Here is a 25,391-nt window from a genome sequence, read left to right on the forward strand (position 1 = left end):
AATATCATATAAACATAGATGGAAAATATTTCAAGAGAAGAATTTCTACAGTTGAGGATAGGTCATACAACTTGACATTAGATGCTATGAACTTTAACAACAACTTCACAACAACCATTAACCCTGAAATGCAAAGTTCTATTATGCCATATGTGAAAGTATGGACTCATACAGGAGGTCAAAAAACTCAATATACAAATGGAGACCGTTCAAACTTTTGGCTTGGCATTCCATTTGCTGACTCAGAAGACTTTATGGGTGGTATTTCAACTGTTGTACTGTACAAATACAATATACTGGTGACAGAGACGGTCCAGATGAACTGAGAGCAAAGAAGTTTACAAAACCAATAGCACTTTTCACGGAAGATGCTCTTTTGAAGATTCGTTCGATGAAACCTGCTGGGGCTCCTCAGATTGGCATAACGACAGCTTCCATCGAGCAGATTTTGGCAGCAGGTCAGTAAGTTGTTCTTGAACTGACTTCTCTCCGTCAAATATTGACAGTACGCCAGTTTTGACATAATATTGTAAGATAAACTTACCTTTAGAATATCTGTAAGTTTTGTTGTTATATTTTTGTATGCTTCAAGAACTTTCACCATCTCGGTTATACCAACTTTCTTTGCTTTATGAAAAATTTTGGTTCAGCAAATATTGCTATTCTATAACATTTACCATTGTTTGTATAAAGAACTATTCTGTCAATGTATTTGTATTGTTTGTGTGTGTAAACTTTGTTCTGCTTCAATTCGAAGAGATACTCGAATACGTCCATCTTTTTATTCTAAGTAAAATGTCATTTCCGAAAAATAGAAGCGTGAGTGTTTCAAAAGGTTTAATGGCGGTGGCAGATGTGAAGTTAAATTCACCAACTCAAACAAACAGTCAAAGTGTTGTTGTCAATGTCAAAAGACAGAGATGTTGAAGTGGGGAAACCATACGAGGACGAAGATGGTATACAATTGTTCCTGTAAAAGAACAACCAACATATCCTGAAGTTAGCAGAGACTTAAGTTCTGTTGCAGATATTCGAAATGACTACCAACAACTTAAAGACAAACTTCAAACTCAGGAGAAGATTTGTCAAGCTTTAAGTATAATGTTAAACTTGGTCGAACACAACCCTGTAAAAGTGAACTCATATGTCATTGCACCTCATGAAGTTTTGAAAGAACTATTGAAACTTTTGACAGAGGCAGACGATATAAACATCAAAGAAATAGAACCCGACATTAGTTGCTGTGGTGTTTCATATAATGTCATTGACAAGATATACGTTATGAAAGGAGGTGAAACGTTGAACTTAAAGTATAGTTTCCCAGACGTCATAAAAAATATTTGACGACCACAACATTTCATTAAAATTTATTTGCTAAGTAAAAATGTCAAAAACTTCTTGAAAGATGTTTTGAAGAAAAATAATATAGACTTTATTTCATGTAAAGGACTTTACACACTTTTGAACGATATGAAAGACCCTGTTTTGTTTGTTCGTGTAGACAAAGGAAAGTTCTATGTCTTTACAAAATATTTGAACTTCTTAGACAGAGAACTTCAAGAAACGCCATGTGAAAGTTTAGATGAAGTTCTTCTCCACTTTCAGAAAAACTTTAAATATATATAAATGGCAGAAGATATAATGGTTTATACTATTACGACTAAAAACCCTGAGTCATATAATTCTATAACAACAAACTTACAAAGTCCTCAAGGACGATATTGTAAACTAACTTTAAACACAATGACGACTAAAGCCTGTTTTGCTCTTTTGACACCAGAAGACTTTATTGTTGTGAATGGTAAAAAATACTCCTTTTGAAGATACTTACTCAGATATACCACCAACAGGTTTTGTTGACTTATTTAATACTTTAAGGACGGGTGTAACATGTGCTGCAACTAGAGCAGGTTTCATTATGTTTGGATGTCCGACTGAGTTTACTATAACAATATGAGCTATAATACAAAACTTATATCTGGTTTTTACTACCAACAGTTTCCTATAACAGGAAAGGTGTCATACAAGGAATGTCTATTCCATTGACATTAAGCACACCAATCTTATATATTGTTTCAAACTTAGGTTCAAAGTGTTATTCGAATGTTGACAGAAACTATTATGACCAAAAGATACTTATGCGTATAAACAATACTTTCTCTGCTGGTTTGCCTATTGTTCATTCGAATGCAGAATTTTCAACCTTAGTGAACTCAAACACTTTGGCAAGTATAACGTTGACATTAGTTGACGCAAACTTTGTTCCTGTAAAACTTTTATGTCCTATGTATTTGTCAATGACGGCAGAAAGTTTCGAATTGGAAGATGCAACTGGTGAAAGTATTGTATTACAAGAACAACTTCAACAAAAATAGCTCAAGAACAACAAATGCAACAAATGCAACAACAAAGTCAAGAATAAAAAAAATATTTTTTTATTTTTATAAAATGTACAGAATAGATTTTCAGATTTTTATGACTTCAAGCATTCAGAAATATGTGTCCATTTCGAGACTATAACAAAGCAGTCGAGAATTTGAAACGTTTAGTCATTTATGTTGACTCTGCCCCAGAATGTTATGTAATGAAAGAATGGGATGTAGTCTTTAACAAACCAAGAGCAACAATAGTTTCAGAACAAGAATGTAGACAGAAACTTAAGAAATAAAAGTCGTACAAGTTGGCATGAAGATGTTAGATGCTTGGGATATCTTATTGTCAAAGTTAGAAGATTTTTCAGTTCGAGGTATAAAGTTCTATACACCTTCTCCAAAACTTCTATTCTATCTTCACTGGATATAAATACGAACAAGTAGAATGGAAAGAAAATATTATAGAAGCTTGGTTAGACCATGTCAAAGAAATTATATGCAATGGAAACGAAAAGGTTTATGAGTATATCTTATGTTGTTTTTGCAAACATCTTACAACATCCAAGTGCTAAAAATGAAACTGCTCTCATTATAATTGGAAAACAAGGAAACTGGTAAGAACACATTCTTTACAGATATCTTATGCAAACTGTTAGAGGGCTATTCGAACCCGAATATGACAAACTTAGAAAACATCTGTGGTAAATTTAACTCCTCAATAGAGAATATGAAACTTATAGTTTGCAATGAACTTCAAAGTATAGATACAACAAAAGTTTTAAACTCAGATGCTTTGAAGAGTCTTATAACAGACAAAGTTGGAGTTGTTGAAAGAAAATATAAAGACCAAAGAGTTTGTGAAAATGTTGCAAACTTCATTATGGTTTCAAACAATGCTGTTCCGATGAAGTTAGAAAGTTCTGACAGAAGATATGTAGTTGTCAGAACGTCAGATTCTCATATGCAAGATACAGAATATTTTGACGACTTAGCAGAAACTTTGACATCTGACTTTTACAACCACTTGTTCTCATATTTTATGACATTAGATATTTCAAAGTTCAATCCAAGACAAATTCCACATACCGAAGAGAGACAAACATTGTTAGAAGCAAACAAGAGTGTATATGAACTGTTCATAGATGAAACTGACTTTGAGTGTTTAGATGAAAGGTCATTGTACGATTCGTATAAACAATATTGTCAAGAATATGGTTATATGACAGCGTCTAAAACGAACATTCTTGGCAAATGTCAAAAGTCTTTTAGACGTACAGAATGGTGTATATACAAAGAAAAATTTTTATGAGTAAATTTAAAAAAAATATTTTTTTATCCGATAGAAAAGATGGCAAAATTCATCTCAGTAAACAAGTACATGTCAGGACTTAAAGAAGAACTAGACCCATTCACATATTTGAATGTTTACTTCTACCATTTTGAAAAGTCTTCATTCAGCAAAGTTTGGAACATCGAACCAGTTAAGTTTGCTATTGTGACTAAAATGGTGCGAAATTTGAAGACTTAGACATAGAAGGTTTGTTAGCAGTCAAAGAAAATTTTGACAGAAGGTTCTCAAACCTTAAAGAAGGCAAAGCATACAAACTTGTTATACCTTATGAACCAAAGAAAGCAGACGACTATGAATATTATGAGTCTAAGATAGTTGAAGTTCAAGGTAAATTGGGTAAAAAGATTTTAGAGTCTAAGCCAGTGTTTACTCCTAAAGAGGAAGAGAACATTGACATTGACCCAGAAATGTTCTAAAAATAAAATTTTATTTTACATGTCAAATTTCTTTTTCTCTGGAACTGGTTCAGGTTCTTTCTTCTCTTCTTCTACTTTCTTTTCTTTCTTCTCTTCTTCTACTTTCTTTTCTTTCTTCTCTTCTACTTTCTTTTCTTTCTTTTCTCTCTTCTTCTTCTTCTCTGGTGGAGTTATGTCAAATTTGGCGCAACCATATTTATGTAAAAGTTCTTTGTCCTTTAATAGCTCATCTATTCTGTTTTCTATTTCATCTTCAAGAACAGCGCATGTGTCTTCTTTGCATTCTAAGAAGTTTTGTTGGACTTCATCTCTCCAAGAGGCGTCATCTCTGTCAACAAGTCTGTCATTGACAAATTTTAAGACTGCTCTGCTTAATGTTTTATGGTTCTTGTCATATTCCAGAAACAGAACTTTAGAACAAATTCACCTTTCTTGTTTACACTATGTAAGATTTTATGGTCGACAGATGTTTTGCTGTCAAAAAGCTTGTCTCGAATATAGATAGCGAAATCGCTAGACATTTTCTAAAAGATAAAAATTTTAATTTTTCTAAAAATATGTTAGAAAAAAAGTTTGCTGACATTGACAAAAAATTTGAGAATGTTTTAAACAAGAACACAGAGGAAGTTAGAAAATGCTCAGATAAAACCTATACATGACAAGTTCTTATTTGCTCAGAATGGTATAACAGGTCTAATTGCACCACCTGGGTCGGGTAAGACTTTCACTTATCTTAAAATGGCTGCACAACAACAAGAACTAGATGAGAAGAACCCATTCTATGAGTTAGTTGTTATTTGTAGTACTTCTGGTCAATTTGACCAAACCGTCAATTCGTTCAAAGATATTATAAAGAAGTCTAAGTTAGTATGTATAAAGGATACTGAGTTGTTAGATTGGATAAAGAAGTACCAAAGAAGAGTTTTGAAGTATAATGCTATAAATGAGTATATAAATTCTAAGTTTAAAGACCAAATGAGGAAATGCAGAGAATATTAGAGAAGAAACACTTCAGAAAACAACAGAAAGAGATAGAATACATTTCGAAGAAATTGCAATCTTACGATTGGAAGACTTACCCTCATAGGTGTCTTCTTATCTTAGATGATTTCGCCTCTCATCCTTTGTTAAAGAATAGAGAACAAGATATGTGTCGAATTCTTAAGAAGCTCAGACACTTTAACATCTCAGTTGTCATTTGTGTACAGACAGCAAAGAGTTTAAGTAAGGATGTTAAAAGAATACTTACTGACATTATACTTTTCCCCGGATTGTCCGAAGACGATTTCATGGAACTTATGAAAGAGTCCATGGCAGGTAAGTTTTGACAGACATGAACTATGGAGAAGTACAAAGTCATACAAGACCCTCATACTTCTTTCAGAATTCATATCTACGCGAACAAAGTTCAAATTGTAAAAAGTCAAGCTTGAAAAAATGTAAGTGTTTAGTCTTAGTAAGTCTGTTGTGGTGCTGGGGCTGTCGGTTCTTCTGGCTTTGGAAGGCATTCAGGAAGAGGGACGTGAGACATTCGTTTGTGTCCTGTCGGAAGGAAGAACTTTTCCAGTTGGAAGGAAAAACTTTTCCAGTTGTCGGGAAAAACTTTTCCTGTCGGAAGGAAAAATTTTTCCTGAAGTTCGACCAAAAAGTTCTCAATTTTCGAAAATTTGAATGGTTTACGGACGGACAACTGGAAAATTTTTTCTTGTCGTCGGGAAAAATTTTTCTTGTTGGAAGGAAAAACTTTTTCTGTCGGAAGGGAAAATATTTTTCTGTCGGATGGAAGGACTCGGAATGCCAGAAGGATTTGACAAGCCAATTTACTTTATAGAGCTACCTGAGCCATCTGAAGTCAAGCTTGAAAAATAAATGGTTCATCTACCCTACTTGTTTGAAGTTGTCAAAATACTCTGTTATTTTTTCCTTCAGTAGCGGTAAGTCTTCTTTGAAGGTAAGTATTGTACAACCTTTCATATCATAGTGTGTTTGAGGTAAAGTATCTTGAACTATTTGTTTCACATCTTCATTTGGGGTCATTGAAATCGGTAAGTTTTCGCGATAGAACCAATTTCTGTCAGATTTGTAAATCTTAGCAAGGTCGTAAAAGCTTTTGTTGTTTCTTCTGACTAAATGCAACATAACCATATCTCTGTCTTCTTCATTTTCCATCTCTTCAGTATAAATCATATACTTATAGTTCTTTTCCTTTCCTTTTGGTACCGAACGTGGTATTCTTTTCTGAATGTTTTTGTCTTTTGCTTCAATGACTTCATCTTTTGCATGAAGTTTCTTTTCCATCTCTTCACGTTCTTGTCTATGAATTTCATCTAACATCATGAAAATATAACAAGCATAACGAGGTGAAGCCCACATTGCTACGGCATTTACTAAAAGTCTATGAACATAATATCCTCTTAAATTTATTGGCAAATTCTTACGATTTTCATACGGAATCTCATTCCTCGTTTTTCGAGGGAAGCAAACATATGAGGAAATTCTTCTAAAAGTTCTTTTGTCTGTTGGTTTTTCAAACCAATGATATGCTTGCTTTGTAGAACGAAGAGCATTCAAAATACTTTGCATTTGTACATATCGTCTTTGACGAACGAATGAGACGGAGTTGTTTGTTAAACTGTATGTACTCGTATTCTTCATTTATAGCTTCATGGACTATAACTGTTGTTGTGTTCTCTGTTGTTGACATATCTGTCCTTACATACAAAATAAAAAAATAAATAAAAATAAAACTAACTTTATTTTTTCTATCTTAAGGAAATTCATGATTTTTGTGCTGAATTCAATAAAAATATAATTTAGGGTAGAAGGTTAGATCTAACCTCCTTTCTACCCTCTTTTCTACCCAGTTATTTTATAAACGTTTTACATGGTAAACGTTATTTTTTAAATTTTGTGAAAACTCAACGGTTTGACACATGCCCTAAAAATTATAGTTCATCTAACATCATGTAAACATGCCATGCATAACGAGGAGAAGCCCACATTGCAACAGCATTTACAAGAAGTCTATGTACATACCAACCTCTTAAATTTATTGGCAAATTTTTACGATTTTCATGTGTTTTATGCAAGGCCGATAAAAGTCGGTCTAGAGAAATTTCACTGTTTTCATGAGTTTTAGGCGACCCGAAGGAAGTCGGTCTCGGCTGTTCTTCACTGTTTTCAGAAAAAAGTCGGTCTCGCTGTGCTTCACTCAAAAGTTCTTGTGTGCTTTGGTTTTTGAACCAATCGTCTGCGTGTTTGGTATCTGGAGCAAAACATGCAGTCAAAATACTTTGCATTTGGTACATATCGTCTTTGACCGAACGAATGAGACGGAGTTGTTTGTTAAACTGTATGTACTCATATTCTTCATTTATGGCTTCATGAACGATAGCAGTTGTTGTGTTCTCTGTTGTTGACATATCTGTCTTTACATACAAAATAAAAAAATAAATAAAAATAAAACTAACTTTATTTTTTCTGACTTTCACAAAAGACCAAAAATAAACGCTTTACATGTATTTTTCAGCAACTTCGTCAAATAATTTTATAGCTTTATCTATCTCATCTACTTCAAACGTTTCTTTACCTTTCGTGGGAGCACCATACATTTTCTCAAACTTTTCAAGTAGTTCTGTTTCAGCAGCTCTCATATCGTTAACAAACACACCTTGACTCTATTGACTATACTGTCATATCTTTGAGTTATATTATATGTTCTTCCTATCTTATATCTCTTTGTATTGAAGTCCTTCGGTTTCTGAACGATGTAAAGTAAGCCTTCACTGCAACGTTCCGTATCGAATGAACCATATGTTATGAAGTTATATCCAACAACTGGGTCAATCCATAACAAAACTATTGGTATAAGACTTTTGTCGATGAGATATGCTGTAGTTCCACAGAATCTTACCGATATCATAAGCTCAGGATTTCTTGTCAAAATTTTCTGAGTAGAAGCAATTCCAACCCAATGGGATGTTTTCTTTCCAGATGGAGATATAATGTCTGACAAAGAATATTTGTTGTATTTCTTTGAGTATCTACGTTTAAATCACCAATTCTAACCAATTTAGTGTTATTGTCTATCTTTTTAACTGTTTCAAACTCAGTGTTTGTCATTTCTGTTCTTACATACAAAATAAAAAAAAATAAAAAAATAAAACTAACTTTATTTTTTATTTCGGGAAAATTCATGAAAATTCAAGAGGGTAGAAAAGAGGGTAGAAGACAGGTTAGATCTAACCTTCTACCCTAAATTATATTTTGGGTCCTTTACACACTCATTACGATGAAGAAGTCTTGACAAAACATTTATGAAGAAGTCTTGACAAAACATTTACGAAGAAGTCATGAAAATTCAAGAGGGTAGAAAAGAGGGTAGAAGACAGGTTAGATCTAACCTTCTACCCTAAAATATATTTTTACTGAATTCAATAAAAATAAATGGTTCATTTACTCACAATATTTTTGTACAAAACGACCCCAAACTTTTAACTTCTTTTCTGCAGCTTCAAATGCTATCTTAGCGAGTTCATATTCTCTAAATTCTCTCTTTAAATCTTCTTGTTCCCATTGGTCTAGTTCGTATGGAGAATCTCTATAACCATAACATTTCTCACGTTCATGTTCTAATTGTTTTCCGCACATTTTTCCAACTTCTTGTTCGAACAAAGGTTTAGCATTCTCTACTGTATCTTCGAGTTCTTCTTCATCTAACTTCTCATGAACTTTCTTGTCTATGGAGTCCATAATATCTTTGACATAAAATGCATACTTTACAGAGCACCATTCAGCAACAAAATGAACGAGGTCAGCATGTATGTAAATACCTTTGAATTCATTCATAACGCCCTTAGTAAGCTCATAAAATGCTTGTTTTGAGGTTGAGCCACTTTTGCTCGACCGTATTCTTTCAACCAAAACTCAAGAATTTCCTGCATTTTAGCACTATTGAGAAATCTGTTTAAATGGTTTAACTTTCCTGCTTCTCTTGCCATCTTTGTTGCATTTATATAACCATCCTTGTCTCTACGTAAGACTTCAATACCGTTATAAGTGCCTTTTGTGAATGTTTCGCCATTAGATTTGTTCGTGAACGTTTTTGCTTCGACTGACATATCTGTTCTTACATACAAAATAAAAAAATAAATGAAATAAAACTAACTTTATTTTTTATTTCGGGAAAATTCATGAAAATTCAAGAGGTTAGAAAAGAGGTTAGATCTAACCTTCTACCCTAAAATATATTTTTCAATACTTTTTCAGCACTTTTCCGTAGTTATATATGAAAGACAATTCGAGATAAAAGTCATAGTACAATGGAATAATATGTTGCACACCATTTGTTGTGAACCAAACTTGAAAGTCAGAGAAACTGTTACTAGGTGGTTCGTAGAATTTAGAAGCAAAGTCATAAAAGTCCTTACCAATACATAGAAAACTATTGTTGCTTGAACTGAAACTTGCATGACACATAACATTTTGAGGGTCAAACACGTTTTTATAAACTGTCAAATCTGCTGGTGGAAGTATAAATTTAAATGGACCATCTGGTGGTAATGGTTCGTTCTGGTTTAGTAACCGAAGAAATTGTGCCCAAGAACGTTTGTCTACCTCCCAAAATAAAAACTGTGTATCTCTTGGAGGGTTAATTTCAATCTTTTGAAATGAAACGGTGGAGTTCATCTTGTCATATTCTAGTTTCAGATAGTATGTTCCATTTAGTAAAGAGTCGTATTTTTCTTGAAATTCCCAATAATATTTGTTCATTTGAGTTTGAAAGTCATTTAGAGTTTTCTCAAGACTTTCGTCTGAACGAACTGTAAAGATTCTCATTTCGTCAAATTTGTCTATTAGACCATCAGAACCTTTATACTGCCCATGAAAATATACTGCGAACATAAATGCGTTAGTTCTTTTTGAAAAACAAACTCTTCTAAATCCTTTGCCTTTGCATCTGAAGGACTTTGAAGCCAACGAATTGGATAGTCAAACCTGTATGCTCGGAATGAAATTTCTTCATCTGATATTGTCCTACCAGCATTTGTAAAGATATAGTCTAACGGTTTTGTATCTACTACTTTTGTTCTTTGTTTTCAACCTGAAGCATTTAATATATGTAAAAATATATTGTTTTAAAATAGTATGCCATATAGCTTCTTGAATTTGTTAAGAAGTATTTGAACGTATTTTCCATCTGTATCTCTAGTGTTTACATAAGCATAGCCCGCCTTAGTAAAATATACTTGTAATTTCCTATAGTTTACGCCGGTATAAAAGTAGAAAGAGTCTTGTTCTTCGCTATAGTAGTAAAACTCAAACGTATGCTTGCCATAGTCTGTAATTTCAATTGTTTCATCTTCTAGTTCGTCGACCAATTCGAATACAATATCTCCAAATTTTGCCTTTGTTCTTATTGTTTTTAGAACGAGTGACCCAACGTAAGTTTTCAAGTCTATTGTCGTTTCTTATATGGTTTATATGGTCTACAAAAGGTAAATTGTTAGGATTCAGTATAAAATGAGTTGCAATGACAACATGTTTTAAGATAGTGTTTTCCACCCATCTTCATATAGCATATCCGTCATTTCGCTCCCATTCGCTTAAAACTCTTTTTGTTTTTGTTTCTGACTTCAAATGACTCACAACAGTGAATTTCATATTTCTCATCTAACAAACAAGTTTCCTTTCAACTTGAGGTTCACTAACATCGAAAGGCATGTCCATAAAGACGTTCTTCTTCTAACCTCTAGTCTGTTTGGATAATTGGCACGTGCTGTTTCCAAATCCATTTCGTAGGAAGACCAGACAATTTGTCATAGACTTTTATGGGTCTTCCTTTCTTATATTTAAACTCTTCGAAACTCTCCAACCATATCTTTGCAATCTGCTTTTTCTAGCAGACTTTCTATCCATTCTATATGGGGGCATTTTTATAAAAATAAAAAAATATTTTTTTCTTTACTTTACATAAACCGCCTGCTGCCATAAGTCTTTGACGCCAACCCATACCAGCTAATGAAGGTTGACTTGGTTTAGTTTCCAAACTAAACTTTGGTTTTGGTTTATCTTCAGTTTTTGGTTTTTCTTTCTTCTATCGGTTTTTTGTCACTTTTCGGTTCCTCTGACTTTACCTCACCTGCAGGAACAGTTGTGTCGTCAACATCTTCATAAATATCATATGCCATTTGTTTTTGTTCCTTTCAACTTTTTGTGTTTGTTGTAAAGTTTAGAATATTTCGACTCTAAGTCAATGAGATGTTCTATAATGAACTGTTGGTCAGTGAAGTAAACTTTTCCATCTGTTGTCTCGAAAGCTCCTTCAGACTTCAATATTTTATTTGTGAGAGTCTGTTTCTTTTTGAGATACTTGCCTTCCATTTTTATGAAAAGTGATTTGTAGTTAGGGTTTGTATTTCCAGACCTGGCACTTTCTATTATTGAATTTTTTCTCTTCATCTGTAAGTTCTTTGACAGGTTTTGACAATGGTTCTGAACTTTTTGTTTGTGGTGTCAAATCTACCGTTTCAACTTCTTCGGTCATTTCATCTCAGTAAAAAATTTTAGTTTGGTTTGTTTTCAACTGGTGTTGTTGTTTTTTAAGTCGGTCTAAAACTTCCTGAGGTATAGGAAGAACTTGACAAACACGTTGTGTAACTGCTGGAAGCCGACAAATCCATCTTGAACCCATTTGTCTCAATGCTGTATTGTTCATTTCATCTCAGTAAAAAACTTTACATTCCCACGTTTGAGGCGGTTGAGGTTGGTTATTGTTTACCCATTGTTGTGCATGGTTATATCCTCTGTTAAAGAATCTTTCACCTTGGTCCATATAGTGTCCTGCTTGGTTATAGTAGTCATTTGCTTTGTTATAATAGTTTCCTGCTTGTCTTCCTACATTGTCCATCCATCCTTGAACTTTTCCTCTTGTTTCAGGATTTGGAATAAGATTTGTTGCATCTCGTGCTACATCCCAACCTTTCTGTACAGTTTGTATAATAGGTTGTGCTTTCTCTTTAAGTATACCTAATGTACTCAAAATCTTCCTTCCAACTCCAAATACACCTCTGGCTATTGTTCCCACTGCGGGCAAAAATCTGGATGCAACTCCTGCTAATGCGCCAAATAAACCCATTTCTTATGGGTTAAAAAATGACGAATCCAAACAAGGACCCCTATGTTTCTAAAGCGACAAAGAAAGCACTCATGATAAAAATCTTTAGTTCAACACCAAATGCTTGGTTTATGGATATCTTGGAAAACATTCCGAGAGTTAGAACAGATGGACCTCCATACTGGTTAATATTTGTTGGTCAAAACACAAGATACTGTGAAGCCATACCATTACAGTCCAAAAATATTTTAGATATCTTAGCAGCTTTGACAATATTCGTTGACAAATACCATCCAACAAAACTGACATCTGACTGTGAAAGTTCTTTCAAATCAGATGATATTAAAAACTATCTGCGTTCAAAAAATGTAAACCAATATTTCATTGTCGACCAAAACCATTCTGCTCTTGGTGTCATTGACGGTTGTATAAAAATGTTAAGAGACTTAAACCAACCACAAGGTGGTGAAGCAAATGAAATGTCATATGACGACAAATATAGACACTTCTCCATGGCAAAGATGAGACAAGTTTTAAATATTTACAATAACCGTAAACAAAAAGGTTTGGGAAACCACTCCCCTGAAGAAATGAAAAACAACCCTGACTTAGAGAAAGACTATATATTTAATAATTTAGTCAAAAGAGAAAACAAGAAAGAATGCCGGCTTCAAACTTAAGAAAGGTGACAAAGTAAAAATAGAAATACCTAAACGCGACCCATATGAAAATACTATTGACTATGACAACAATGGGAACCCGACAGGTACTCACATTCGTGTTCGTAAAATAGAAGAAAGTATACAAGAGAATATTATGAAGTTTTAGGCAAACATGGCAAAATGTACACACTGCAAGCAGAAGATAAAACTACTATTGTCAGACCTCGTTTCAAACTTGTCAAAGTTCAAGGTGGTATACTTTCAAAGACAGTTCCTAACAAATATAAGACAACTCCTGACGAATATGCTAAAGAAGTTGAAAATGACGACTAAGCATTTCTATACCATGCGTAAACTGTCATGTAAGGTGGCATGTAGTCTTTACTTTGTCCCGTTGTTTGCGTATATCCTGAAACGCGATGTGTATGGTTTCCATCTCCCTGAGTGTCACCCCAGAAACAATTTATAGCAAACTGAACGTCGTCTTTAACATCATATCCTTTACCTTTTTTCATTGCTGACCAATCCCAAAATTTATGCTTATGCCAACCTGCTTGAGATGTACTTAAATCTATGTAGTGACTATGTGCAGGTAAATTTTCACCTGAAATCGTTTTACTTCCACCTGTTTCCTTTGAAGAGTTTGCACAATACAAAAACCTGTCGACTATTTGAGTCCAAGTTCCAAAACCAAGTACTACTTCTGGTCTGGTAGAGTTCATTGACGTATAAATAGAGCCTATAGGATATAATGTTTGAAGCATTTCTGTCTTTAATGTTTGAAGCTCTGTTTTGTCTGCTTTCTTGTCATATAAATCTTGAGCAGTGAATTTAGTATTATATTCATCCTTCATGACATAACATCTTTACATCTAATGTTTCTCATCGTCGTTATGTCGTTATCCGATGTTAAACCGTGTGGAAAGTTAGGAGGTTTACAATATAATACATCCCCACCAGTTACGTCAACCGTTCCTTCAATACTTTCTATAGCAACAGTTGTAAAACTTGTATGTGTATGGTTCTTGTCTGCTTTCTTCTCTAACTCATCGTTAACATAAGTTTTATCTGCTTTAAGGTCTAAACATCCTGAAACCCATCCTGTATCGGCTTTAACTTTAAAAGTCTTCGATGTCCATTCATGGTACCAGTCAACCCTTTCTATAATTTCTTTATCTTTTTCGTTAACATATTCCTTATCTGCTTTCTTCTCTAACGCACTAGCCATAAGTCCCTTATCTACCTTATTTTCAAGGCTAACGTTTAAGTCTGTTATTTCAGATATAGAATGTGTATGAGTCTTTTTAGAATATTCGTTTTCAGCTCTTGTCACTTCACTTGACATTTTATTGTCAACATATGTTTTGTCTGCTAGTTCAGGATGAGTATGTTCTTTTGTTGCATAAGCATTGTTAGCTCTTTCTTCTTCTTTTGCTATTGCATCGTCTACATATTCTTTGTCAGCTTTGTTGTCAACATCTGCTTTCAAAAGAAGTTCATTTATAGGTTTCTCGTTTAAAGTTCCTTTTGTTGGATTTATACAGACAGTATTGTTCTTCTTGTCTTGAAATAGAAACTCATCTGTCATTGGGTTTAATGTCAGTTTTAAGTTTCCTTCTTTCAATGACTCAGATATCTTAGAATAGTTTGAAAAGTTTGTTGTGTTCTTATTTAGAGCTTGCATAATGAGTTGTCGGTTGTGTTGTATTTCTCTCATGGAAGCAATATCTTTCGACATTTTTATTCTAGATAAAATATGCTTTCAATAGAAAAAGAAAATTCAAGAGTTGCTACAACTAAACCATTAGATGAACTTTTTACTAATGTCGGTCAAAAGTTTGAGACAAAGACCGTAAAGCATGAAGGCTATTGTTTTGACTACCCATTAAGATGGCTAAGAGACCCATCTGTCACAAAAGCTATTGGCTTTCGTAGAATGAAGTTTGTGTCTGTAGAAGATAAAAGTTTTCCATTTATTGTAAGGTTTCATATAGATTATATATCTGAAGGGAAACGAAAAATGTGGGAAGAAATTGAGCTAATACAAGTTGACCTTTCATCTTCTCTACAGACTGCGTTAAAAAATATAGAAGATAAAATAAATTCATGTTATGCAAAATATGCTGATGAATATGCAAATACCGAGAGCACACTTTATGTGAGAATTGTATATGACAAACAAAATTCACAAGTGTCATTTCAAATCTACGAAGACAATCCAAAGAAAGACAACAAATATATACAGAATTCACTGCAATGTCATGGTATTATTTGCAAAGAATGTTAAATCAGAAAGTCGAACTTCCTTTAGCAAATATTTACAGTCGATATGCAAGAGATGAACCATATTTATTTAAAGATGTTTTCGACCCAGCTGCTATTATTGTTCATGCTTCATTTTCTGGCGCCCAAAACTCTTTCTTATGCTTGGCAAATGACTTTTACGAAAAACCTACAAAGTTATACGAACCACCAAGTGGAAGTATTTCAGACTTTCAAGTATGGTTTACTACAGATGGAAGAAAAAGAATAATTCCATTATACCATGCGTTTTACTTAGAACTTAGTTTCATATACAACTACTATCGAACGGTAAAAATATAATTTTTTAATACGGTTGAGGTGTTGGATTTGGTTGCCAACTAGACTGTGGTGCAGGTTCAGGCTGTTGTATAACAGGAGCTTGTTCTTCTGGTTCAGGGTCTTTAGGTATAATACCAACAAACTGACCTACTCTTTTACCAATATTTTTGACTCCGTTCCAAATTCCTCTTCCTACGGTTTTTATTCCATTCCATATACCTCTTCCAACATTTCGAAAGAAGTTTCCTATCTTACTGAAGAAACCCATTTTACTATATGTAAAAATCTAATGTCCGCCTAGTCTCTTACGTTTCCTGTTGAGTTCCATAGCATTCTTTAACTGGAGCTCATACATTCTGTTTCTCCTCTGGTAGAAAACATATTCTGGGTCAACTCCTGTGTTCGCGTCATCTGCATAAAGTTGTTTATATCCCACTTCAGGGTTTGTATAAAACTCTTTCCATCTCATATTTGCATACCATGGTGGCAAACCTAACGCAGCGTCATTTGACATGGCAGTTTGCATTTGTACATCTGTTGGCACTTGACCATAGTTTGCCATTGCAGTTTGTATTCTAACTTCATTTGGAATATTCTCTGGGTTTGGTTGTCCAGGTTGCTGTGCATTCGCTAAGTTCTGTGCGTCCATTTAATATTAGATAAAAATATCTCTTACGAGTACATATACTGAACATTTGCAGGCATTGGTTCATCTTCATATTCTCTGTACTTTTCTGCCACGTCAAATAAATAAATGACACAATGGAAAAAACCTAAAACAAGTAGTCCCATTTCAAACCACATTTACTTACTAATAAAATTTCTTTGTTATGACACTTTCTCCAGTTTATAGGACCTCTCTCATATTCTATCTTGTCATATATAAACTCATAGTCATGTATGTCCTCTAACCATCTCATAACGGTTTCCAAACCACTTTTATCGGATGTAAAGTAAAAGCATGGATGGTTATGTAAAACGTCTAAAGTTTCTAAAGAGTCTCTCAAAGTCCAGTCTACTTGGTATTGAAAATCCCATGTGTTATAGAACGGCGGGTCCACTATAAAGAAAACATTTTCCTTGTCTTTATATTTTTCATACAAATCTGTCCAATGACATCTCACAAACTCTATACCCTCAATATATTTATCTATGTCCTCTTTGAAAACATTTGTATAGTTAAGATATAAAACTTTTGACATAAGTGTTTCAATGTCATGAACTCTTATAGCACCACTATATAATAGTCTAGCAGATATACTATTCCAGTCTATATATTCTGCTTTTTTCAAAACCTCTCTCACAATATTTTTGTTATCTAATGGTATACGTTCCATCTTACCTATAGGTATCTTTTCTTTTAACTCTTTCAATATATTGTTTGTGTCTGGTATATGTTTGAGACGGTCCATATAGTTGTCGAAGTCATTGCATATAATCTTTGAGTCTGGGAATATTATATGGCACAAATGGGATATATAGAAACTTCCACCGAACAAATCTACAAATGTTAGACCATTCGGTAGTTTCTTAAGTTCTCTCAATATAATATCTTTACATTTACTCTTATTTCCAAAGAACGGTAACGGTGGTTTTGTAAAATTCATTTATATATAATAATAAAAATGTTTTTCCCTGAAAAGTGACAGAAAAGTGACAAAACATGAAAACATATATAATTTGTGAAAAGCGACACATTATATAATGTTTTCGACCCAGAAGAAGGCTTCTTCCCAGAAGCAATGGAGGAAGAAGAAGAGTCCTCCGAATAAAAACTTCATTTATACTAAACATCAACATCAGGGCTAGAAGGCACGAAGTGCCTGGAAGCCCCACTACCTTTTTTTTTTTTTTTTTTTTTTATAATTGTATATTATAGTGTACATATGCTGTGTTTATCAATATTTCGTGATTTGAATCATTGAATAGTTTACAATTGTTCAGTTCCCTCAAAGCGATTTGTGAGAGATAAAAATTTTGAGAATTGTTAAAAACAAATTGAGAGATAAAGAAAACAAATCATTTTTCATCTAGACATGAGTCTTAAGTCAGCAAAGGTTCTCATCCTGAACGCAAGTTTCAACTTCTTACACTCAGGAGGAAAGTTGAACACATCTCTCACAGAAGAAGCGAAAAAGTATCTTGAGTCTAAAGGTCACGAAGTCAAAGTCACTAACATGGCCGAAGGCTACAACATCGAAGAAGAAGTCTCCAAGATCATGTGGTCTGACGTTGTCATCCTTCAGACACCAGGTTGGTGGATGGGTCTTCCATGGGGTGCTAAGAAATACATCGACGAAGTTTTCGCACATGGTGTCATGTACAGGAATGACGGTCGCACAAGAAAAGATCCAAGCAAGAAGTATGGCAGCGGCGGTCTTTGCCAAGGAAGATACATCATGATATCTTCTACATGGAATGCACCAGAAGAATCATTCGACGATCCTTCTCAGTTCTTCGAAGGACGCCACGCAGAAGGTGTCTGGTTCAACGTGTACAAAGCTTTCGAGTTCTGTGGATTCGAGAAGCTGAAACCTGTCACATTCCACGACGTCATGAAGATGCCGGACTTCAACATGTACATCGAACACCTTCATCAACACTTAGACAATGTTTTCGTTTAAAATAAATATTAGATTTTATAAATTTTTCTTTTTAATCATATTTATCAAATATGTTTGCCATAGTCATACCATTATTCGATATCGTTCTATTCTAAAGATTGTCCTCTCAAAAACTTCAATCAAATTTTATGCACTTTATCTATATTTATTCAGATTATATCTTAACTGCTCAAATAAATTCAATAATGACGACTCAGTAAGCTGAAATTCAAGAACAAATCTAGAATCTCATCAAACCTTTGTCCCAATAAAGCAGAAATGGTACAATTAAATTATTTGCTTCATTTTATATCAAATGGGTGTGATTTTTCAGTTATTTATCATTCAATCTTGAGAAATTTTGCAAGGGATCCATAAAAGTGACAACTTTTCTGGCGACTAAATGAAAAGGATTCGTGGCGTTTTATGCGGCGAAGCTTCAGTCGGAAAAAGCGCCCTTCTCAGATGCTTTTCTAACCAACCATTCCAAGAAAATCTTACATCAACTATTGCAGGCGCATTTTTTTCAAAAATAATTACGGTACACGATGAGCAAGTTAGCGTTGAAATATGGGATACAGCAGGATCCGAAAGATATCACTCAGTTATACCTTCCTTTTTCAGAAACGCGTCAGCTATTGCTATAATTTACGATATTACTAACAGAGATAGTTTCTTAAATCTGAAATTTTGGCACGAGTTTGCTCAAATGAACGCGCCTCCAGGCACTCCGATTTTTGTTGTTGGAAATAAAGTTGATCTTGATGCGAAAAGAACTGTTTCTTACCAAGAAGGAAAGCAATACATGCAATATATTGAGGCTGCAGCTTTCCTCGAGACTTCTGCTAAAACAGGAGAAGCTGTTGACGGACTTTTTGTAATGTTTGCGAACGCTGATGGAACGATTACGCCTGAAGGCTTTGCTCCAAGTGTTAGGAGAGAAAAGCGTGGTTGCTGTTAGATAATATCAATTTGAAAAAGTATATTTTTTTGTGTTAATTAAATCTACTATCGTTTCCTTGATTACTATTTTCTAACTTACACAGATGTTAGAATATCTGAATTCAAAAGCTTTACTCAATGATTTGAAAAATTCAATGGAATTTATCAATCTCGTTGAAAATAGCATTGAATTATTGGTTAATAATTGTTGAAAAGTCTTAAAAATGGAATATATTGATAGTAAATCATTTATTTTAAATGAAACTAAATATTTTTATTTGTATCAAGGCTTATATTCCAAAAGGAATCGTCAGCAAGCAATTATGTCACTTCTGCATAAAAGAATGAACCAATAACTTCTCTCTATTTCGGTCAAAATCTTCAAAAAGGAACAAATAACATCAAAAAAGCAAAAAACGACACGAACCAGATTTGAACTGATGCGGGACAAGCCCATGGGGACTCTAATCCCACGCCTTAACCACTCGGCCATCGTGCCTTACATTTATTATATATAATCTATGATCTATTAAGTTATTATTTAACATCATATCAAACTTCTGCATATTCCTTCATATAACATATTGATGTCCATAAGATTTTTAGTATTTATAGCTATTTGTTGTTTTATTATAGCATTCAAGAATGATAAAACTGAATTGTATTAAAATATTTTTGAATAATTCATAACATTTTATTTAAATTAACTAAAAGAAAGTAATACTTACAAAATTATACAAATATATGAACATTGCAATAGTTCTGCAAAACAATTTTTGAGTAAATTTATAAATAATTTCATTCAATGTTGCAATAAGTAGAATCCATTAATGACGTAAAAAATTATCAAATCGCTTTAACCTACCTGATGAAAATCCATCATTCTGTGATTGAGGAGATGGAAAGTCAAATCCATTGCCGATATCTCCAATGGGGCTGCCAATAGGACTACTTACACCATTATCGAAGGATGAATTGAATTCTGCTGAGGGAGAATGGCCAATAGGACTCATATTTCCACTAGTTCCACCAAATGAAGCATTTAGATCGTTAAAGTTTCCTGAATTCAGGCTAGTATTAAATGAACTTGAATTCAGTCCACTTCCAATAACCAAATTATCAAATACTCCACCAGGATTGAAATTTTGGAATTCTGCAAATCCCATTCCACCCTGCATAGCTCCAATTTCTGTATTTAATCCAGATCCAAATCCAAAGCCTTCTCCAGTTCCAATTCCACTTCCTAAACCTTGGTTTCCTCCAGATGTATCAACAGTATTTCCTACGTATTGTATATTTCCTATTTCTATTCCCCCTTGTGTATTTCCAAAGTCTGTATTTAATCCTGTACCAAATCCTAATCCTTCGCCTGTTCCGAGGCCAACTCCAAAGCCTGCTGCTCCAAAGCTATTTAAGCTCTCTCCGGCTGGAATATTTCCGTAATCAGTATTTAGACCGTTAAATGAAAAATTCATTCCTTGTTGGCCGAACATAAATTGTCCAAATTGATTGAATCCAAGTCCGTACCCCTGTCCAGATGAGGCACATATATTAAATTTGTCAAGTAATCCTGTTGTCGGAAGATCTCTTTCAATAGCGTATAATGACTTCTTTTCTGGATCGTAATTTAATAATTTTGAGGAGTTTGGTAATTTTGCATTTGCAAATCGTGTTTTTTGTTTTGTTTCTTTTAGGATTTCATTATTTATCTTTTTTCTGTTTCCTGCTTTCTTAAAAATGTTCTTCCTAAATGCTGCTTCTTCTGAATTTTCGATACCAACATCAGCGACCGATCTTTTCTGTAACTTGCTTTTGGATTTCCTCATTTGTAAACGTATACTTAAAATTGATTGTTTCATAATAGCATAACTATATAACTTAAATCATTTTTATTTGTTTTTGTTTCATGCGATTTCAACAAGTTTTTGAATTTGAAAAGGTTCAATTTATGCATAATTCCAAAAACATTGGTTTTGTTTGAATTAACACAAGTAAATAAAAGATTTTTCATCATTAATTATTAAAAATATTGGATATGAAAATCAATTTTCCGCAAATATTGGGTAAATAAGTAAAATTACTTATGATCCTAATAATTCATTAACTGGATAATTAAAATCTTTTGTTAAATGCAGATCGAGTTTACAAACAAAACTGAATCTAACGGCGAGAAAATTTCAAACGTAAATGGAAACACGTCCTAAAGTCCACGTGTGTTCATTAAGTTTAAGTGCACTTAAGGGAGTAAGTAGAGATCTTGAAAATACAATTCATCAATTGAATGGTACTAAGAATCTCTCAAAGGAAGACGCACAAAATTTACAATATGAAGTCAATCGTCTTCGCTGGTGCGAATTATCAATGGAATACAATCAGCATCAGCAACTTCAATACATTTATCAATTCAATGGTGATAAAGCAGCAAATCCTGAATTTCGTAATATCAAACTTCGTTATGTACTCAAATTCTGGAAGAGAGAAAGACTGCGGCAGATTTGGCTTCAAGCCCAAGAAAAATTACTCAAGAAGAACATGGTTGAGAGAGTAAATAACAAAAATGACTACTACGTAAGGCAAAGAGCATTATTAGCTTCTAAATCATTCATCAAAGGATTAGATTTTTACACAGTACCTGTTGAAGATTTAGTTCCTATAGATTTACTCAATGTAATTGATTCATTCCAATGTCCAGCTTCAACATCGTTTGGATTTGAGAACCGTGATCATGCTTACTGTTTCTCCGATGCTGTTAAGGACTTCTCATCAGAAAATGAAACAAATGACACAATTGAAAGTAATACATTCGAAGCAAACTATCGTGAACAGTTTATTTCACGCGCTGTAGCTCCAGGTGGAGCTGTACCATTCAAAACTCGCAATCTCGACCTTGATGACGAATCATCCGACATTTTTGTCTTGGATTACGATAATAAACCAGAATCTGTTAAGAATGAACCATCGATTGACTCAGAACCAGTCGTAGTTCCAGCCAGCGAAGGCAAAATTGAAGAAAAGAAGAAAGAAGAAGTTATTGAAGTTCAGCCACAAGAAGAAAAGCCTAAAGAAGAGCTGGTGAAAACACAAAAGCCAGAAACACCTGCTTCTTCCAAATCTATGTTTTCTAATCCAGTAATTTTAATTATTTTAGTTGCTGCGTTAGCCATTGCGGGTTTATTCATATTTAAGTTTGTTTTATCATCAGGAGATGCAGAATTGCCAACACCTTCTGTTAACGAAGGTCCTTTATGTCCTGAATAAATTGTTCAATGTAAATTATAAAGAAAATTATCTAAAAACTGTTTTTCCATCTGTATTTTTGCATCTTAATATGAAGTATGTTAATAACAAAAATCATTTCACTGTTATTTGTTGATTCAAAATTGAATTCAAGCTGAATAAGATAATATTGAAGATCTTTAATATGTGAAAATGGATAGAAATTGTTTGGGTGTGGATATGCTAAATGAATAAAAAGAGAATAATTGTTAAATAGATATATATGCTTTATTTTAAACGAAAACATTGTCTAAGTGTTGATGAAGATGTTCGATGTACATGTTGAAGTCCGGCATCTTCATGACATCGTGGAATGTGACAGGTTTCAGTTTCTGGAATCCACAGAATTTGAAAGCTTTGTACACGTTGAACCAGACACCTTCTGCGTGGCGTCCTTCGAAGAACTGAGAAGGATCGTCGAATGATTCTTCTGGTGCATTCCATGTAGAAGATATCATGATGTATCTTCCTTGGCAAAGACCGCCGCTGCCATACTTCTTGCTTGGATCTTTTCTTGTGCGACCGTCATTCCTGTACATGACACCATGTGCGAAAACTTCGTCGATGTATTTCTTAGCACCCCATGGAAGACCCATCCACCAACCTGGTGTCTGAAGGATGACAACGTCAGACCACATGATCTTGGAGACTTCTTCTTCGATGTTGTAGCCTTCGGCCATGTTAGTGACTTTGACTTCGTGACCTTTAGACTCAAGATACTTTTTCGCTTCTTCTGTGAGAGATGTGTTCAACTTTCCTCCTGAGTGTAAGAAGTTGAAACCTGCGTTCAGGATGAGAACCTTTGCTGACTTAAGACTCATGTCTAGATGAAAAATGATTTGTTTTCTTTATCTCTCAATTTGTTTTTAACAATTCTCAAAATTTTTATCTCTCACAAATCGCTTTGAGGGAACTGAACAATTGTAAACTATTCAATGATTCAAATCACGAAATATTGATAAACACAGCATATGTACACTATAATATACAATTATACAATAAAAATTTTTGAAATTACCTCATTTTCAACGATTGGCTGGTCAATCTTTTCAGAACGATCATAAAATTTTGTTGTAAAAATAATATTTATGAACTAATAATTCTGTTTCCATTAGATTTTCATGTGTTGACAAAATTAAATAGTTTACAATTGTTCAGTTCCCTCAAAGCGATTTGTGGGAGATAAAAATTTTGAGAATTGTTAAAAACAAATTGAGAGATAAAGAAAACAAATCATTTTTCATCTAGACATGAGTCTTAAGTCAGCAAAGGTTCTCATCCTGAACGCAGGTTTCAACTTCTTACACTCAGGAGGAAAGTTGAACACATCTCTCACAGAAGAAGCGAAAAAGTATCTTGAGTCTAAAGGTCACGAAGTCAAAGTCACTAACATGGCCGAAGGCTACAACATCGAAGAAGAAGTCTCCAAGATCATGTGGTCTGACGTTGTCATCCTTCAGACACCAGGTTGGTGGATGGGTCTTCCATGGGGTGCTAAGAAATACATCGACGAAGTTTTCGCACATGGTGTCATGTACAGGAATGACGGTCGCACAAGAAAAGATCCAAGCAAGAAGTATGGCAGCGGCGGTCTTTGCCAAGGAAGATACATCATGATATCTTCTACATGGAATGCACCAGAAGAATCATTCGACGATCCTTCTCAGTTCTTCGAAGGACGCCACGCAGAAGGTGTCTGGTTCAACGTGTACAAAGCTTTCAAATTCTGTGGATTCCAGAAACTGAAACCTGTCACATTCCACGATGTCATGAAGATGCCGGACTTCAACATGTACATCGAACATCTTCATCAACACTTAGACAATGTTTTCGTTTAAAATAAAGCATATATATCTATTTAACATTCATTATATATTTTATTGTTTCTTCCTACAATCTGATTATGCTCCATTCATAATTTGTTATCAACTCAATTTAATCTCCAAACAGATTCTATTATCTAATTTGTTTTTATAACACTAATTTTTTAATATATCAAATAGTAATTTATCATAATTCTATAAGTTCCCAATGAAAACTATTCTTGTCACTGGTGGAAGTGGTTTTTTAGGGCGTCGCTTAGTGTCACATCTTTCAAAAAACTACACAGTAGTTGCCCCAACGCATGGTGAGCTCGATTTAACCGATCGTGAAAAAATAATATCCGAAGTTACAAAAATTAATCCGCAAATTATTATTCACACTGCAGCAATTTCCAACACTGGGCTTTGTGAACAAAATCCAGAGTTGTCAGAATCAATAAACTTAAATGGTACAAAATATCTTGCCGAGGCAGCTTCAAAAATCAATTCAAAACTTATTTTCTGTAGTTCTGATCAGATTTACAATGGAAACGCTGAAAAGGGACCACTTTCCGAAGATATTGACGTTCATCCAGTAAATGTTTATGGAAAACACAAACTTGAAGCCGAAAGAAAGCTTCAAGAAATATTGCCAACCTCAGTATCTTTGAGACTAACATGGATGTATGATCATCCTTCTTCAAAAATACCTCAACACAAGAACCTCCCAATAATGCTTCTTGAAGCTAAAGAGAAGAATGTTCCATTTGTAACAACTGTTAATGAATATCGCGCAATTACATTTGTCGGAGAAGTTGTTGAAAATATTGAAAAAACTTTTGAATTGCCTGGAGGTGTCTACAACTACGGAGCATCAAATACTTCGAATAGTTATGAGACATATAAAGAAATCGCCAAAATCATGGATGTCCCTGAAAATTTAGTTGAAAACGATACAAATCGCTTCAAAGCTCAAGCTCGTAATATCAGCATGAATATTCAGAAGATTGAGAAGCATGGAATCCATTTCTCCAATACCGTTGATGGTTTTAGCAAAATGTATAAATCTTTTTCAAATTCTGAATAAAAGAATCGTGTTTTTAGTAAACCCAACTACTATTTCTTTCTTATACTACTAATGATCAATGTATCTTATAAAAATCATATGAAATATTTGCATAAACTTTTCATTCATATAAAATGGATAAAGTCCATATTATAATTGCAGCAAAGAATTTCATTCGTGCATGTTTGATGAAGTAAATCTA

At 33.9% G+C, this 25,391-nt stretch overlaps 13 protein-coding genes, 1 non-coding gene and 9 pseudogenes across 23 annotated transcripts, besides 1 other annotated feature; 10 read left to right on the forward strand and 13 right to left on the reverse strand.

Moving 5' to 3' along the window:
• Positions 1 to 17,362: part of a mobile genetic element that runs on past the window's edge.
• TVAGG3_0668530 lies at positions 3,100 to 3,685 on the forward strand (annotated as a pseudogene). Its single transcript has one exon. A coding segment is annotated over exon 1 (586 nt).
• Positions 3,721 to 4,139, forward strand: TVAGG3_0668540 (annotated as a pseudogene). Its single transcript has one exon. A coding segment is annotated over exon 1 (419 nt).
• On the reverse strand, positions 4,155 to 4,660 carry TVAGG3_0668550 (annotated as a pseudogene). The gene has a single exon. A coding segment is annotated over exon 1 (506 nt).
• TVAGG3_0668560 lies at positions 4,697 to 5,262 on the forward strand (annotated as a pseudogene). The gene has a single exon. A coding segment is annotated over exon 1 (566 nt).
• TVAGG3_0668570 (uncharacterized protein) lies at positions 6,018 to 6,473 on the reverse strand (the record flags this gene model as incomplete). The annotated part of the gene is made up of 1 exon (XM_051242313.1): positions 6,018 to 6,473. One exon carries the CDS (start codon positions 6,471 to 6,473, stop codon positions 6,018 to 6,020), a length of 456 nt encoding a protein of 151 aa, XP_051088900.1.
• TVAGG3_0668580 lies at positions 7,652 to 8,061 on the reverse strand (annotated as a pseudogene). The gene has a single exon. A coding segment is annotated over exon 1 (410 nt).
• Positions 8,595 to 8,891, reverse strand: TVAGG3_0668590 (uncharacterized protein; the record flags this gene model as incomplete). The annotated part of the gene is made up of 1 exon (XM_051242314.1): positions 8,595 to 8,891. One exon carries the CDS (start codon positions 8,889 to 8,891, stop codon positions 8,595 to 8,597), a length of 297 nt encoding a protein of 98 aa, XP_051088901.1.
• Positions 9,393 to 10,251, reverse strand: TVAGG3_0668600 (annotated as a pseudogene). The gene has a single exon. A coding segment is annotated over exon 1 (859 nt).
• Positions 10,277 to 10,852, reverse strand: TVAGG3_0668610 (annotated as a pseudogene). The gene has a single exon. A coding segment is annotated over exon 1 (576 nt).
• TVAGG3_0668620 (uncharacterized protein) lies at positions 12,049 to 12,276 on the reverse strand (the record flags this gene model as incomplete). The annotated part of the gene is made up of 1 exon (XM_051242315.1): positions 12,049 to 12,276. A coding segment is annotated over one exon (228 nt), but the record flags the coding sequence as incomplete, so codon positions are not given.
• Positions 12,294 to 13,250, forward strand: TVAGG3_0668630 (annotated as a pseudogene). Its single transcript has one exon. A coding segment is annotated over exon 1 (957 nt).
• On the reverse strand, positions 13,440 to 14,262 carry TVAGG3_0668640 (annotated as a pseudogene). Its single transcript has one exon. A coding segment is annotated over exon 1 (823 nt).
• Positions 15,198 to 15,521, forward strand: TVAGG3_0668650 (uncharacterized protein; the record flags this gene model as incomplete). The annotated part of the gene is made up of 1 exon (XM_051242316.1): positions 15,198 to 15,521. One exon carries the CDS (start codon positions 15,198 to 15,200, stop codon positions 15,519 to 15,521), a length of 324 nt encoding a protein of 107 aa, XP_051088903.1.
• TVAGG3_0668660 (uncharacterized protein) lies at positions 15,787 to 16,149 on the reverse strand (the record flags this gene model as incomplete). Its single annotated transcript, XM_001303714.1, has 1 exon — positions 15,787 to 16,149. The coding sequence occupies one exon, from the start codon at positions 16,147 to 16,149 to the stop codon at positions 15,787 to 15,789; it is 363 nt and encodes a 120-aa protein (XP_001303715.1).
• TVAGG3_0668670 (phage tail repeat-like family) lies at positions 16,274 to 17,107 on the reverse strand (the record flags this gene model as incomplete). The annotated part of the gene is made up of 1 exon (XM_051242317.1): positions 16,274 to 17,107. One exon carries the CDS (start codon positions 17,105 to 17,107, stop codon positions 16,274 to 16,276), a length of 834 nt encoding a protein of 277 aa, XP_051088904.1.
• Positions 17,363 to 17,461: 99 nt separating the features above from the next.
• TVAGG3_0668680 (flavodoxin-like fold) lies at positions 17,462 to 18,124 on the forward strand (the record flags this gene model as incomplete). Its single annotated transcript, XM_001303715.1, has 1 exon — positions 17,537 to 18,124. One exon carries the CDS (start codon positions 17,537 to 17,539, stop codon positions 18,122 to 18,124), a length of 588 nt encoding a protein of 195 aa, XP_001303716.1.
• Positions 18,125 to 18,495: 371 nt separating this feature from the next.
• On the forward strand, positions 18,496 to 19,314 carry TVAGG3_0668690 (small Rab GTPase RabX14; the record flags this gene model as incomplete). Its single annotated transcript, XM_001303716.2, has 1 exon — positions 18,507 to 19,064. One exon carries the CDS (start codon positions 18,507 to 18,509, stop codon positions 19,062 to 19,064), a length of 558 nt encoding a protein of 185 aa, XP_001303717.1.
• Positions 19,315 to 19,462: 148 nt separating this feature from the next.
• On the reverse strand, positions 19,463 to 19,544 carry TVAGG3_0668700. The gene has a single exon. It is a non-coding gene; the product is annotated as a tRNA-Ser (tRNA).
• Positions 19,545 to 19,824: 280 nt separating this feature from the next.
• TVAGG3_0668710 (uncharacterized protein) lies at positions 19,825 to 20,874 on the reverse strand (the record flags this gene model as incomplete). The annotated part of the gene is made up of 1 exon (XM_001303717.1): positions 19,873 to 20,871. One exon carries the CDS (start codon positions 20,869 to 20,871, stop codon positions 19,873 to 19,875), a length of 999 nt encoding a protein of 332 aa, XP_001303718.1.
• A 350-nt stretch (positions 20,875 to 21,224) lies between these two features.
• TVAGG3_0668720 (uncharacterized protein) lies at positions 21,225 to 22,318 on the forward strand (the record flags this gene model as incomplete). The annotated part of the gene is made up of 1 exon (XM_001303718.1): positions 21,233 to 22,303. One exon carries the CDS (start codon positions 21,233 to 21,235, stop codon positions 22,301 to 22,303), a length of 1,071 nt encoding a protein of 356 aa, XP_001303719.1.
• Positions 22,319 to 22,521: 203 nt separating this feature from the next.
• Positions 22,522 to 23,165, reverse strand: TVAGG3_0668730 (flavodoxin-like fold; the record flags this gene model as incomplete). The annotated part of the gene is made up of 1 exon (XM_001303719.1): positions 22,555 to 23,142. One exon carries the CDS (start codon positions 23,140 to 23,142, stop codon positions 22,555 to 22,557), a length of 588 nt encoding a protein of 195 aa, XP_001303720.1.
• A 391-nt stretch (positions 23,166 to 23,556) lies between these two features.
• TVAGG3_0668740 (flavodoxin-like fold) lies at positions 23,557 to 24,170 on the forward strand (the record flags this gene model as incomplete). The annotated part of the gene is made up of 1 exon (XM_001303720.1): positions 23,572 to 24,159. The coding sequence occupies one exon, from the start codon at positions 23,572 to 23,574 to the stop codon at positions 24,157 to 24,159; it is 588 nt and encodes a 195-aa protein (XP_001303721.1).
• Positions 24,171 to 24,352: 182 nt separating this feature from the next.
• On the forward strand, positions 24,353 to 25,210 carry TVAGG3_0668750 (3-beta-hydroxy-delta5-steroid dehydrogenase protein; the record flags this gene model as incomplete). Its single annotated transcript, XM_001303721.1, has 1 exon — positions 24,353 to 25,210. One exon carries the CDS (start codon positions 24,353 to 24,355, stop codon positions 25,208 to 25,210), a length of 858 nt encoding a protein of 285 aa, XP_001303722.1.
• Positions 25,211 to 25,391: the final 181 nt, after the last annotated feature.

This window comes from Trichomonas vaginalis, chromosome III (assembly GCF_026262505.1).
Source record: "Trichomonas vaginalis G3 chromosome III, whole genome shotgun sequence".
In the NCBI taxonomy this organism is placed as follows: Eukaryota; Parabasalia; order Trichomonadida; family Trichomonadidae; genus Trichomonas; species Trichomonas vaginalis.